This window comes from Herpailurus yagouaroundi, unplaced genomic scaffold (assembly GCF_014898765.1).
Source record: "Herpailurus yagouaroundi ecotype Mexico unplaced genomic scaffold, PumYag 29, whole genome shotgun sequence".
Lineage (NCBI taxonomy): Eukaryota > Metazoa > Chordata > Mammalia > Carnivora > Felidae > Herpailurus > Herpailurus yagouaroundi.
In genome coordinates this window covers 44044469-44060205 of record NW_024412377.1, presented here as the reverse complement: position 1 = coordinate 44060205, position 15737 = coordinate 44044469, and the positions used below count along the sequence as shown (strand labels likewise).

Below are 15737 nucleotides of genomic sequence, written 5' to 3'. Positions count from 1 at the left end.
GGCCAGGTAGGAGGGGGGTACTTAAGAACCTCAGCAGGGAAAGGAGGCACTAAGGAGGGGATGGCTGGGTAGAGCCAGAGGCCGATGTGGCCTTCCTCACCCCGGAGCCTGTCCTGCCAGTGCACATCCAGATGGAAGGGTGATGAGCTCATGAGAGCCACCAAGTGCCCTGACTGGCTGGGGCAGGAGAGGTTACCCTGCTTGGATTTTGCTGCTGCCAGGCTAGTTTTGTATCTCTACAAAGCTAAGCCCCATGCAGCATGACAGAAGGACAAATCAGCAAAAAGTGATGTTCCCAAGGTCATTCAACTTCAGGAAATTAACCTAGTGTGACAGCTGCCCCACTTTGGAGCTTTTATCTGCAGAAATTCAACTGTGTTCACTTTCTCTTCACCTTCCCCTTCCCTCTCCCACCCCATTCTTCCCTTCCTTCTCACCTCCCTTTCCCCCCTCTTGCTTCTTACCTTGTGCTTAAATGGGACCCAAATCCAGAGCAGTTGGAAGTGAGCTGGAGGGAGGAAGTGGACACAGGGCCATGCACTCACCATCTGCAGCTAAGATGCCAGCAGCTAAGTGTCACTAGACCACCGCCAGTGAGATGCCTTTCAGGCTGGCAGTGTTGGAAAGCAAACACATGAGCTCAGAATCCAGTGGCCAGGAGACAAAGTTTTGAATCCTGCCTTTGAGCCATCACTTGCTGTGTGACCTTGCATGAGTCCCTACCAATTCTTCTCTGTACCTCAGTTTTCTCACCTGTCAAATGAGGGAGTTGGCCTGATGATCTAAGGCTCTTTGGGGCTCCGAGAGCCTTTCTTCTCTATTCTCTGCAGCAGGTGCTCAGATGTTGGCACAGCCTTTTAAGCTGAAGCCTTGCATCCTAACCTGAGCTGCAGACTTCAGCTCTGTTAGGGGGACTCCCTCTGGGTCTAAGGCTGAGCCTCTTCAAGGGTCTAACAACCCAAAATAAACGGCTATCCCAGAAGCCTGGGGGTACCCACCACTTCCCAACTGACTCCAGCGTGAGCCCACAGGTGTGAGCCAGCTCTGTTTGGACACCCAGAAGGGCCTCTTTGAAATGGCTTTTGATAAGTCCAGTGTATGAAGGGAGGCAGCAAAGAACCACTTGAAGCACCTGACAGGTGCACCTGGGAAACCTGAGACCTGGGGCTACTCAACTTAAAATCCAGACTCTGCAGAAGACAGCCCCTGGCCTCCAGGCCTTCAGGCAGCTTGCTACAGGCAGATGTCTAGAAGCCAGATAGTCTCCAAAGAAACCCACGAATTCCACTGTGTGACTTTAGGCAACCTACTGTATCTCTCTGAGCCTCCACTCCATAGCTGGAATATAGAAATAGACATGTATTATTTCAATACACGCCAGCTCCCTGCCCTCCTTGACTTGTCCAAGTTAACTGATTTTCTGGTAATCACTAGCACAGAGGCACAGCTTCCCTAGTCTGTGGGTCTACCATCATCCAATTCTTTTCTCTTCCCAGAATCACCCTGACACTGGCCTGCCCCATGGACTTAAAGAATTTCCCCATGGACGTCCAGACGTGTATCATGCAACTGGAAAGCTGTGAGTCCCTTGCCTGAGGGTTTTAGAAAAAAACCAGACTCCCCTTTACCCAGGGGACGAGCAGAACTTCCCATACAGCTACTCCTAACTGCTGTACCCCAGGGGATTACTGCACTAGCCCAAAATACCAGATGAGGGGCTTTGCTTTAGAAAATGCATTAGAAATATAACCCCCCTTCCATTGTCTGGCTGAGGCCCAACTTTGAAGCCAGCAGTATTTTCCCAAGACTCTGTTCCATGTCCCTTGCGGACATGATCTCCAGGAGTGCAGCAGGAAGAGTTTGAACAAGCCATAGTCCTTGAACTCACAGGAAGATAGACAACTAGATGCACAAGTAACTCTAACACAGGGCGGCAAGCGGTAAGCGTGTTGTGAGAAGTACAAATGCTGTGGCCTCATGGCAGAAGAGTGCTTCCTTCTGGTTGGGAAAGAGAAGGGGTGCTAGGGAAGGTTTTATGTAGGAGGTCACAAGTGAACCTACCAGAGGAGGTAGCTGCCTTCTTTGATTGCAGACAGAAACCAATCCAATTTAAAAGATGGAAAGAAATGGAAGGACATAGGGGGTCCTCATGGACTTGAAAGAGAAGCTGAAAGCACAGGAACCAGGGCAGAGGATTTAGGCAGCAGGAACCAATGGGGCAGCCCCTTGGAGCACCACCTCTGAGCGGAATTGGCACCAGCCCACTCTGAACCTTTTGTCACTTGCCTCAAGAATCAAATCAGGAGACCATAAATGCTGGAGAGGATGTGGAGAAACGGGAACCCTCTTGTACTGTTGGTGGGAATGCAAACTGGTGCAGCCACTCTGGAAAACAGCATGGAGGTTCCTCAAAAAATTAAAAATAGATCTACCCTATGACCCAGGAATAGTACTGCTAGGAATTTACCCAAGGGATACAGGAATGCTGATGCATAGGGGCACTTGTACCCCAATGTTTATAGCAGTACTTTCAACAATAGCCAAATTATGGAAAGAGCCTAAATGTCCATCAACTGACGAATGGATAAAGAAGATGTGGTTTATATATACAATGGAGTACTACGTGGCAATGAGAAAGAATGAAATCTGGCCATTTGTAGCAACATGGATGGAACTGGAGGGTATTATGCTAAGTGAAATAAGTCAGGCAGAGAAAGACAGATACATCTCTCCACTCATACGTGGATCCTGAGAAACTTAACAGAATACCAGGGGGGAGGGGAAGGGGGGAAAAATGTTACAGAGAGAGAAAGAGGAAAACCATAAGAGACTCTTAAATTCTGAGAACAAGCTGAGGGTTGGTGGGGGGTTGGGGAGAGGGGAAAGTGGGTGATGGGCATTGAGGAGGGCACCTGTTGGGATGAGCACTGGATGTTGTGTGGAAACCATTTTGACAATAAATGTTAGATAGATAGATAGATAGATAGATAGATGATAGATAGAATCAAAGTCCTGCCATAGAGGATCTGATTGATATAGTTGAGTCATTAACTCACACCTTGGCCCCCAACTGATAGTCCTACAACAGTATTCTATAGAATCATTCCCCAGAGGAAAAGAGGGAGCTTGCAAGGATGGTGTGCAGGCAAAGTAGCAGATGTGAGCTGAATATGACCATGGGGTAAGTATTGGGGACAAAAGGACAAGCCAGTGTCAGATGGTGGGAGGGGTAAGAAGCACGGTAGAAGGGCAGAGGCTAGAAATAATTAAACCAGTTTTAACCTCTTTTGTTGCAAGTGGGCTGGGAGAGAGTGGCAGCAAGACAACATGGTCTCATGAGTTCCATCTAGTGCCCAATGCCTCTTAGTCTCTAACCCAAACCAACTCTGACATGCTTCAAATAAATGCTTCTGGGTGGTGACTGCTCCTTCTTCTGAACCCCCATCCCAGTTGGCTATACCATGAATGACCTGATCTTCGAGTGGCAGGAGCAGGGAGCTGTGCAGGTGGCAGATGGACTAACTCTACCCCAGTTTATCCTGAAAGAAGAGAAGGACTTGAGATATTGCACGAAGCATTACAACACAGGTAGGTGCAAGGATGTCCTCCTCAGGTCCCACCCCCAATCAGGGCCAGAGGTCATTTCAAACATTCATTCAATCAAGAGGCCTTCTTGATGGACATAGCTTTGTGTTAATTACCTCATGGTTAAGAGAATAGGCTTTGAAACCAGAAAAGTGGCTCTGACCCTTTCTTCCTGGATGTCCTGGGGCAAGTCACTGAAGCTTAGGCCACACTTCATTGCAAGGGAGTCTGGGAGATACAGTCTCCATCCCAGGTAGCAGCATGCTAAATGAATGAATCCTACTCCTAAGGCAGAAGGGCAGAGCTGATATTAGGAGGACATCTAGCAGAGTCTGTCACAGGGGAGCTCTCATTTCTGACAGAGCACAAGTACACAGACTTCAGCAGGAGGGAGCTGAGAGGTGGCACTGAGGTTATAAATAAGTGCGGTTGGAAAGCGTCCCCTAGATTGTGAGCTGCAAGAGAGCGAAGAAACCACCACTGTTTTGCTCAGGTCTCTGTTTCCCAGGCACAGCACAGCCTTTGTTGGAAGATCAGACACAGGAATGAACTGGAGTCAAACCAGGACTGGCCTCCCCTGCCCTTCCTCAGGCTGGGAAGGAGCTTCATGGAGGCACAGTGGAAGAAAGACAGTCAATATGCCAGCTGGAGGGCTGGGTAGGAGGCTGCTGTGTGAGCCCAGCTGAGGAGAGTAGAGGCATGAAATAGGCTGATGACAGATGCCAGAGAGAAGAGGAGGTGAAGCAGGGGTGTTGAGAGAAATCACTATGTGCTCTGGTGCAAGGAGAAGGCCCAGAGCAAGGGCCGGTGGCATGAGCTCTGGGCTGTCTGGGACAGCTGCCCCTTCCTGTGTAACCTCTGAGGTGTCTCAGAACCTCGAAAGATACTCTCTTGATCCCTGGGCGCGCTGAGCCTTAGAGAGGTAATGGTACTCCCATTAGCAGCCATGAGAACAGTGACTTCCCATGAATCGCATAACCACACTGACTCTCACATACCACAGCCCATCACCGTTTACACAGCGCTTTCTCATTCACTACCTCATTTGTTCTTGACTATTCCTATTGAAGTGAGAGCAGAGTTCTGTGCTTGTGCTAGGCCCCCCTGTGGTTACAAGCCAGAAAGGCTGATAAGGCCCTGCCCCATGGAGCAGACAGTCCAGGGAGCTCTAGAAAATCACCTAGTAACTGTGCTGCAGTGGACTGGAGCTGAGAGCACCCCCATGGGACTGGCTCTGTCTCAGTTCCAGGGATGCACAGGTAGGGAGGAGACCAGCTACCCACAGTCCAGTGCAGAGAACAGAGAGAGAACGATGTGCCTATACACTCACTGTATTGTGCCCTAAAGGCCCTGATGACCATGTGAACAGAACTGAACTGAAGGAATCTAGGGGTTGGGGGGGGGGCTGTTGAGCCTAGGGCAGACCACATTCAAAGCATCACAGAGGAGCAAGGTGCTTGCTTTGTCTGGTTGTGGGAAGGAGTCTGGGCATTCCAGGCAGAGGCACTAGCAGGAGCCAAAGCTCAGAAGTGGCAAAGTGCAGGACATGCTCAAGGCAAGGGATAGAATAGAGGGGGTCATGATTAGGGTGAAGAAAGAAGGGAAGGATGGAAAAGCAGGCCAGAGCATGTCTGTGAAGAGTGGACTAAAAACTTTGAACTTTTCCCTGTAGGTAAAGGAGACTTTCTGGTCTGAGGAGAGAAGGAAGGAAAGAAAGGTTTTATAAGAGGAAGTAAGAGGGGCCACCTGGGTGGCTCAGTCTGTTGAGCGTCCAGCTCTTGATTTGGGTTCAGGTTATGATCTCACGGGTGAGTGAGATTGAGCCCCATGTTGTCAGCCACACTGTTAGCATAGAGCCTGCTTGAGATTCTTCCTCTCCCTTTCCCTCTGCTCCTCCCCCCACCCTCTCTCTTTCAAAATAAATAAATAAATATTAATTAAAAAAAAAAAAAGAATGGTCTACTTAGGCCCACTCTTAGCAACACAATAAGGCTGATGAGGATGATGGCAACTGACATTCCTGAGCATTAATGATGTGAGGACCATACTAAGTTCTTTATAGGCATCGTCACAGTAACCAAATGAGGTAGGTACCATCACGACCACCACCACCATCATCATCATCATCACCATCCCTACTTTACCATAGATAAGGAAACTGAGACACAGAGCGATTCACTTGTCTTGTCTGAGGACACTTGTCTGAGGACACAGCTAGTGTGAGCCTGAACCAGGCCCCAGCTGACCTCAAAGCCTTGGTTGTTTTGACCTCAAAGCCTTGTTCCAACCCACCAGGCGACTTTGCCTTCTCACTATAATTTCTCGCAGGGAAATTCACCTGCATTGAGGCCCGATTCCACCTGGAGCGACAGATGGGCTACTACCTGATCCAGATGTACATTCCCAGCCTGCTCATTGTCATCCTTTCATGGATATCCTTCTGGATCAACATGGATGCCGCGCCAGCCCGTGTGGGCCTGGGCATCACCACTGTGCTCACCATGACCACCCAGAGCTCTGGCTCCCGAGCATCCCTGCCCAAGGTAAGTCCTACTGCCCAAGAGCACAGCACACCTGGACAACAGACTCTCATCTCCCCACCTTGCCTGAGATAAAGAGAGCGGAAGGAATTTGTCACTATGTATCTACTACACTTGGCAGGATCCAGCACTCTGGAGGTGTTTTTGTTTGTGTTTTGGAGTTATTGCACACAGTAAACTTATTTGCAGCAAATAAGGAGATCATGGGGAATAACTTCCAAAGCCATGAGTCCCTGAGTGAGGGTGAATGGGTTCCTTTTATTTAGGGTCAGGATGCATATAGAAAGGGGAGCCTCATCATTGTATGTACAGGCGGGCGTAAGGTTGCGCATGTGCCTTAAGGAAACATGCCAATAGGTATATTATGTGAATGAGGCTTGTGCTCCCCCTTGGGTGGAGATTTGAGTATTAAAATGAGGGAAAGGTAATGGTAGGTCACTCCACAGGTCACCCCATGGTCCATCTCCACAGACATGAATCAGGGGTTGAAGCCCAACTAGGATCCAGCATTCTGATCCAGCAGACCTCTCCTCCAGATGTGCATTATGTTGTATACAGTTACCAGACAACACAGTTTGCTCCATTCCCTGCCAACATTGCACACACGTCCTGCTTCACTTACTATTAACGCTCAACTCCACTTCCTCCTCCATTCCTTTTTAGTGCTAAATGCAACACCCCGCTTCTTTCACCAGTAACAGTAGATACTTGGTGTTGGGTGTCTCCAAGACCATCCCTACATTCAGAAATTTGATACGACTCACAGGACTCAGCATAGCACTGTACTCACAACTAAGATTTCTTACAGTGACGTATTAAGGACATAAGCTAGGTGATAAAGGGAAAAGACGCAGGCAGAGTCTGGAGGAATCCATGTGCAAGCTTCCTTGTTTTCTCCCTCCCACGAGAGGGACCACACGGAGTACATTCTTACCCCAACAATACAAAAGCAGTCACGCGTGTGAGATGTTTCTGCCCAGAGAGGCAGAGAAATTGCTTTGAGATTCTTTTAAGATTCTGTATCAGTGTTTTTTCTTGGGTGCTCGTCACATGCTCTGCCTAGCACATACGAAAATTCCAGACTCCCAGGAGGAAAGTAAATGTTCAGCATAAACCATATCGTCTGTACAGGCATTCTCTGCACAGCAAGGCCCCCTGATCAGTTAGGGGAAGTGGGAACATTCCCCAAATCCAAGTTCCCAGATGTCAACCAAGGGCCAATCTTACAAGCACGACTTTCGAAGTATAGCAGCATCATCTTAAAACTCATACAGTAACATTTTTCTGCCCCTATTTCCCACATTTCTAATGTGCAACAACACATCCCGTCACTTTCACTGTTCACACTTGAGCCACAGTCTGCTCCGTTCACTATTACCACTAGACACAGCATTTCACTCCATTCACCATTAAAGCCGGATACACGTTCTGCTCCATTCACTCTGTACTAGACACAACATTCTGCTCCATTCTTCTAACACCAGACGCGGCATTCCACTTCATTCATTACCAACACCACACACTAATTCTCCTCCAGTCACCCTTACAATAAATGCAACATTCTGTTCCTTTCACTGCTAACACCAGACCTCACATTCTGCTTAATTCACTTTTAACACTAGACATAATGTTCTGCTTCATTTACAATTAACGCCAGACACCACATACTCCTCCAGTCACCCATTCGTGAGGTACAACATTCTGTTGCCTTCACTATGAATGTTTGATGCCTCATTCTGCTTTACTCTCCTTTAATGCCTAGACACTGCATTCTACTCCGTTCACTACTATCGTTTGTGCCGCGTTCTGCCTTAATCACTCAACAGCAGACAAAACATTCAGCTCCACCGTTAATGCCAGACTCCATGTTTGGCTCCCTTCAGCCTTATGCTAAACGCAACACTGCACCATTTCCAATTAAGGCCTCACTTAGCATTCTGTTTTGATATGGAAAAGTTGGAAGACCATACAATGAGCGCTTGAATACCCTTCACCTGGATTCCAACTGTTATCATCTTGCCACATTTACTTTAGCTCTCTCTATACACAGGTAGGTGGGTAGGTAGGTAGGTGGGTGGGTAGGTAGGTAGGTGGGTGGGTAGGTAGGTGGGTGGGTGGGTAGGTAGGTGGGTAGGTAGGTAGGTGGTAGGTAGGTAGGTGGGTGGGTGGGTAGGTAGGTGGGTAGGTAGGTAAGTAGGTAGGTAGGTGGGTAGGTGGGTAGGTAGGTGGGTAGGTAGGTAGGTAGGTGGGTAGGTAAGTAAGTAGACAAATCTTTGCTGAGTCATTTGATGATTACACACATCATGACAAGCTATCTCTAAGTAAGGAATAAGGATCGTGATACTTGTCACATCTGAAAAAATTAGCATTAATTCAATAATAATCATATTTATATAAATTATATATATTTACCAATTTTATATCAATAATTATTGAATTAGAAATAATTCTGTAGTGTCATCTAATACAGAAACTTTATCTAAATTTCCCCAGTTGTCAAAAAGCATCATCAGTAAATATGGCGAGGGATCCAATCACGGATCCAATAAAGATTCATGTTGTTCATGGTTTCTCTTTTAATCTAGAACATTCTCCCTACTGTTGTTTGGTTCTATGACCAAACTGTTCTACTGTTCTACTAACTCTCAACGTGAGAGAAGACATTCTGCTTCATTTGCCATCCACAGTAGACACCACTGTCTCCTCTCTTCACTCTTACACAAAGCTCCCTAATCTGCGCTTTGCGCTATTAACACCAAACTTTGCATTCTGCTCGATTCACCATAGATGCTTGAGACCAAATTCCGTTTCCTGTTACCACTTGACAACACACTGTGCTCTGTGCAACTGTAACAGCAGCTATATCTGCTTTCTTTTCCTTGTGTTAGACTCAACATCCTGCTCCACTGTCTATTCATAGTCGATGCCACATTGTCTTTCACTTATAATTTACGCTAGACTCAACATTCTGTTCCACTCACTGTAAACACCAGACAGTGTATTTGACTCCATTTGCTATTATAGTAATACTCAACTTCACATTATTCCCCCATTCACTTTTTTTAAAGCATAAAATTCAGTGACTATATGTTCACAAAGTGTACATCCTCACCACTATCTAATTCTAGGATATTTTCATCACCCCAAAAAGAAACCCCTGTGTTCATCAACAGTCATTCTTCATTCCGCCCTCTGACCAGCCTCTAGCAAACACTACTCCACTTTTTACTTCTGTGAATTTGCTTCTTCTAGACGTTTCATATAAATGGAATAAGATAAAACGTGCACTTTCACTTAGCATAATGTTTTCAAGATCCATCTGTGTTGTACATTCTACCAGTATTTCTTTCTCTTTGGTGGCTGAATAATATTTCCCTTGTATGGGTCTATCATATTTTGCTTATCTATTCATCGGCTGAGGGATGTTTGGGTTATTTCCACTTTTTGGCTATTTTAAATAATGCTACTATGAACCTCCACGTACAAGTTTTGTGTGGACAAATATTTTCAACCCTCACAGGGTGTATATCTAGGAGTAGAATTGTTGGGTCATGTGGCAACTATATGCTTAACTTTCTTAGGAACTGCCAAACTATTTTCCAAAGTGGCTACACCATGTGATAATCTCCCCAGGGTTCCAATTTCTCCACTTCCTCACCAATGCTTATTATCATCTGTCTTTTGGATTACAGACATCTTAGTGGATGTGAGGTTGTATCTCACTATAGTTTTGGTTTGTGTTTTCCTAATAATAATGTTGAGCATCTTTTCATGTGCTTATTGGCCTATTCTAGATCTTAGGAGAAATGTCTATTCAAATCTTGTGCCCAGTTTATAATAGAGGTATTTCTTTTTGTTGTTGAGCTGTAGCAGTTCTTTGCGCATTGTGGATTTTAATCCCTTATCGTATATGTGATTTGCAAATATCTTCTCCTAATTTGGGAGTTATCTTTTCACTTGATTGGTAGGGTCCATTATACACTAAAGGTTTTAATTTTGATGAAGTAAAATGTATCTATTTTTTCTTTTGTTGGTTGGCCTTTGCTATCATATTTAAGAAACTAATGCCTAATCCAAAGTCACAAAGATTTCTATCTATGGTTTTTTCTAAGAGTTTTATAGTTTAACCCTAAATTTAGGTTTTAATCCATTTTGATTTTTTCATATGGTGTAGGGGAGGAATATCACTCTTTTTCATGTGGATACCCAGTTTTTACAGCACCATTTGTTGGGAAGACTATCTTTTTCCCTCCGTTGAATTTATATCCTTGTCAAAAATCCATTGACCATAAACGTATGGGTTTATTTCCGGACTCTCAGTTCTGTTCCGTTGATCTGTGTATGTATCCTTATGCCAGTACCACACAGTTGATTACTGTTGCTTTGTGGTTAGTTTTAAAATTGGGAAGTGTGAGTCCCCCACCTTGGTCCTTTTTAAAGATTGGTTTGGCTATTCCGGATCCCTTGCCTTTCCATTGGAATCTGAATATGAATTTTAAGCTCAGTTTTGTCAATTTCTGCAACAACAATAAAAAAGGAAGTGAGACTGAAAATGCACTGAGTCTGGAGATGAATTTGGAGAGTATTGCCATCTTAACGATATCACGTCTTCCAGTCTATAAACAACAGATGTCTTCTCATTGACTTAGGTCAGTCACTCCACTGCCTTCTAGACTGCTTAGTTTCTGATGAGACATCTCGTTCCTCAGAATCACAGTGCAGCTCTTTCTGCCCACAGGTCTTGTCCCATGCTTTAATAATCTCGAGCTGCCTCCCCCAACTTAAAAGTATATAATCAATCTAACGAGGAATCAGCTGTTATTCTTATTGAGGATCTCTTGTACATGATGAGTTGCGTCTCTCTTGTGGCTTTCAAGATTCTTTGTCTTCTGACAGTTTGATTGTGAAGTGTGCAGGCGTGGATCCCTTTGAGTTTATTTTGCTTGAAGTTCATGAACTTCTTAGACGTGTACATTAGTGTTTTTCTTCAAATTTGGGGAAATTTTGGCCATTACTTCAAATATTCTTTCTGCTTCTTTCTCTCCTCTCCTTCAGGCACACTCATTAGACACATGTTAGTATACTTAATGGTTCCTCACAGATCTCTGAGTCTCTTTTCATTCTTCTTCATTCTGTCCCTCAGACAAGATAACCTCAAGCTCATGGAATCTTTCTTCTGTCTGCTCAAATATGCTATTTATCCTCTCTAGTGAACTCCTCAGTTCAGCTATTTAATGTTCAACTCCAGAATTCCTATTTTGTTCTTTTTATCATTTCTATCTCACGTTCTATGTGGTGAGATTTTGTTCTCGTGCTTTTCTTAGTCGTTTATACTAAAGGTTTAAGCTAAAGGTTTCCTTTAGCTCTTAGAACATGCTGAAAATAACTGATTTAAAGCTTTGCTTAAGTCCAACATTTGGGCTTCCCCAGGGGCAGCTTCTTTTGACCGCCTTTTTTTTTTTTTTTTCCCTATGGATGGACCTGTCTTAGTCAATTCAGGCTGCTGTAACAAAGTACCAGAGACTGGGTCGCTTATAAATAACAGAAATGTATTTCTCTCAGTTCTGGAGCCTGGAAGTCAGGTGCCAGCATGGCAGGGCTCTGGTGAGGACCTTCGTCCAGTTGCAAACTGCCAGCTTATTATTATATCCTCACATGGTGGAAAGAGAGCTAGCTATCTGGCCTCTTTTTAAAAAGTCATTAATCCCTTTATGAGGGCTCCATTCTTATGACCTAATTACTTCCCAAAGGCCCCACCTCCAAATACCATCACATTGGAATTAGGATTTCAACCTATGACAGGGAGACGGGACACAAACATCTAGTCCACTGCAAGGCTAGCCTTTATTTCTTTGCGTATCTTATAATTTAGGGTTGAAAATTACACACTTAACATAATGTGATGTGGCATCTGTGGAAATCAGATTGCACTCCCTCCTCAGGATTTGTTGTTTTTGCTGTTTGTTTAGCAACTTTTGTGAACCAATTCTGTAACATCTGTATTCTCTGTTGTGTGCGGCCACTGAAGTCTCTGCTCTGTTAGCTTGGCCATTACCTAAAATTGGACAGAAATTTCCTTAAATGCCTGGAACCTATAAATCTCCTGGCCTTTTCCTAGGGGCCATATATATATATATATATATTCGAACACACCTTCATCACTCAGCCAGGAAGTTTACAGTTTTGCCTTACCCTTCACTTGCAGCTTGCTCAGTGTGTCAAGGTCAGCCAGAGTTGAGAGCTAAGGGGCCTTCCCAGTCAGGTCTTCCCTGAGTACCCACACAGGCCTGTGCATGCACACAGATTCCCATGTATATGTCAGAGCTTTTTCTAAAGCTCCCGTGGACATCGCATTCCCAGATTTTCCTTTTAAGCTTTTTGATCAACGTATTGTTTGCCTGAACTGTCACCTACTACCTCAGGAGGATGTGATGTTCAACAATTGCCACTGACTCTTTTCAACAAATGCCCCCAGGGAAAAGGCCGTTCACACTGGGCCAGTTCCAAGTCAGCTCAAATAAAAGACTGCCTAGTGAGTGAGGTCTTTCAGTGAACCACAAGACAGGTCAAATAATGACGGTTCTCTGGGAATGAAGCTTTAAAGAAGCTCTAACTCTGTTCTGCCCCGGCCACTGATTGCCTGGATACTGGTTTTCACTGTGCTTGCAGGCTGTTGGTTTTCAAGTCTAGCACAGAGCTGGGAAGAGGAGGATGCGAATATGGCAAGTTGAAACACCACAAGGCCCCAAGAGAAATAAATATACATGTCCACACAAAAACTTGTACATAGATGTTCATAGCAGCATTATTCATAATAGCCAAAAGGTAGACACAACCCTAATGTCCATCAACGGATGACTGGATCAACAAAATGTTGTATAACCATACAAGGAGATATTATTTGGCCATCAAAAAGAATGAAATAGGCTACAACATGGATGAATCTTGAAAACATTATGCTAAGTAAAAGGAGCTAGTCATAAAAGACCACATGGTGTATGATTCCATTTATATGAAACGTCCGGAAGGGGGAAATCTGTAGAAACAAAAAGTAGATTAATGGTTGCTTAGGACTGGGGGGAGAGGACTTGGAGGAATAGGGGAAAGAACAATGGCTAAAAGGTATTAGGTTTCTTTTAGAGGTGCTAAAAATATTCCAAAAGTGACCGTGATGATGGTTGCACATATCTGGAATGTATTAAAAACGATTGAAATACACACTGTAAGCGTGTAATATCTCAATGAAGCTGTTTTCTTTTTTTTTTTTTTAATGCCACCACGTTTGATGCTCTTGCTGGCATTCCGCTGACTTTTTAAGTAAATGCTTTCAAGAGTGCTGTTAGCCTTTGGTTAAGAGGGCTTCTGAGAAAGTTGATTCTGACCATTTTTGCTGTTGTCCTTGTTGCTTTTATAGAGGAGAGTGTTTCTGAAGATCTTACCCTGTCGCTTTTGCTAACATCCTCTGTTTACTTTTAATGTTAGGTACACCGTTCTGTTCCTATCACCCTTAGCTAAGCGCAACATTCCGTTTCGCTCAGTGATGATGCTCGATACACCATTCTCCCCTCTCCTCTCTCTAGTACTCGTCTAGGTACCATATTTTATTTTCTCCAATGTTTCATGCCGTCTTCCTGATGCATTTTTCTTCTCTTTTCCTCTGCACCTTCCTAATACCCCAGCTGAGGAAGGGGATAGCAATGGGTAATGGCAGAGTTACTGAGAAGCAGAAATACTGAGATATTTCATTCTCCTCTGCCCTCACCCTCCTGTGTTCGTTCCCACCCCCACTCCAGGTGTCCTATGTGAAAGCCATTGACATTTGGATGGCGGTGTGCCTGCTCTTCGTGTTCTCAGCCCTGCTTGAGTATGCCGCTGTCAACTTTGTGTCTCGGCAGCACAAAGAGCTGCTCCGATTCAGGAGGAAGCGAAGACATCACAAGGTAGGCCTTTGGATCACTGCCTAAGGAGGGACAGCTGGTGATAAACACAAGCGTTTCAGGCAGCCTTGTCTCATGATAGTTGTTTCGCTGGACCATCCTTCTCAGGGGGTAAGGCAGACACAAAATAGGGATTAAACTCCTGGAAGCCCTAACTTCCCCTCCCATAAACAGTGCCTTGATTGAGTCTGTGGGCAAGTTATTCTTCTAATCGTAATAACAGTATAGAAATTATCAGGTTACACCTGAAGACAGAACTGATGGAACACTGATGGGGTTACGATAATAACTAGCTGTGACCTTGAAGCTTGGCAGGCTAAAAGATGATTATTGGTGCCTTCTTCAAGGCTGCATTATTTCCAGGGGTTTGGTTTCAGATGGAATTGCCACCACAAAAGGTTACGATCTTTGAGTAGAACGTCCAGGTGCCAGGCCTTTGCTTCCTACTTCCAAGAAAGGGGCATCGAGCAAAATGCTCCCCCAAAGTGGGTTCTCTCACTTTATGACAGCTTGAATAAAGAAATACTTGGCAGGCCATCTCTGCAAAGTCACCAGCCTCTGCCAACTCAGAGACTGTGTCCCAAAACCAGCAAAGGCCATTGGGGAGTGTGCAGTCTCTGGGAGCAAACTGGCTGCATACCTTGGTCTAGAACTACTTTTCCAAAAGAAGTTTCCCATGGAGATCAGAAAACCTACTTTTCTCTCCAGCCTCATCTTTACACTGCTTTCGCCTTTTTTCTCTGAGCACCAACCACCCTAGTTTTTCCCTAGTTGCTCAAGCATTTACCTGGGACTTGTTCTCTCCGGAAATGCCCTCCCAGCGCACTTTGCTTAATGTTAACCAAGCGCTCGCTTTCCAGCTCTCAGCCGAGGCATCTTCCCCGAAACCTGAGTCAAAGTCAAGGTCCTGTATTGAAGTTCTCATGCAACAGTCGAGTATGGCAGCACAGATTGTATCCTACACGGGCCCCTAGGCCACGAGGCACTTTTCTCTGAAGTCCTGCCTCAGTATGGACTGAACAAATGGACAAATGGATAAACTAAAGAACCAAGAGGAGCCTTTCCAGTCAGAGAGCCTACCAAGAAGTTTTTCCAGCAACAGATTAGGGCGAACACTATGAGCTGTCAGGCCACACCACAAACCTGCCGCACACCAAGGCCCTCCAAGTTTCAGACTGACCCACTTCGAATAGCTGTCTACTCAGCTACAATGTGCTGTGGCAGAGGACTCTGTTTCTTTATCACTGTTTGGTACGTGACTTCAAGCTAGCCTTTTTCTGGGCCTGTTTTCTCCACCTGTAAAAGGGACCAAATTGGCACAATTGGGGACTGTGGTCAGGATTAAATCAGATTGCAAAGCAGCTTTAAGTTTTTGTTCCTGCCACACAAATGCCAGGGAATAATGATTACACATGCACAGGTTTCCATCAGTATGTTTCTTGAACATCAGCAATCTGATTCAATTAACTTCTAGCAGGTTACCATAGGCAGGAGGTAGACGTTTCAAGACAGAAGATGTCCGTGGGAGTTAAGGTATAACCACCCTTTTAACTCCACATTAGAAGAGAAAACTATCTTACGTGCAGTAAGCCACATGCAGTAAGCCAGACAGGATTTCTTTTTCTTTCTTTCTTTCTTTCTTTCTTTCTTTCTTTCTTTCTTTCTTTCTTTCTTT

General features: G+C 44.9%; 1 protein-coding gene across 2 annotated transcripts in view; it reads left to right on the top strand.

Moving 5' to 3' along the window:
• GLRA1 (glycine receptor alpha 1) overlaps positions 1–15737 on the top strand; it is an 82846-nt gene that overhangs the window by 61751 nt on the left and 5358 nt on the right. For both annotated transcript variants that reach the window (XM_040498272.1, XM_040498263.1), the window contains exons 5-8: positions 1497–1579; positions 3451–3588; positions 5914–6128; positions 13919–14065. In XM_040498272.1, the coding sequence (XP_040354206.1) occupies positions 1497–1579; positions 3451–3588; positions 5914–6128; positions 13919–14065 (583 nt within the window). The remainder of the gene's footprint in view (positions 1–1496; positions 1580–3450; positions 3589–5913; positions 6129–13918; positions 14066–15737) is intronic.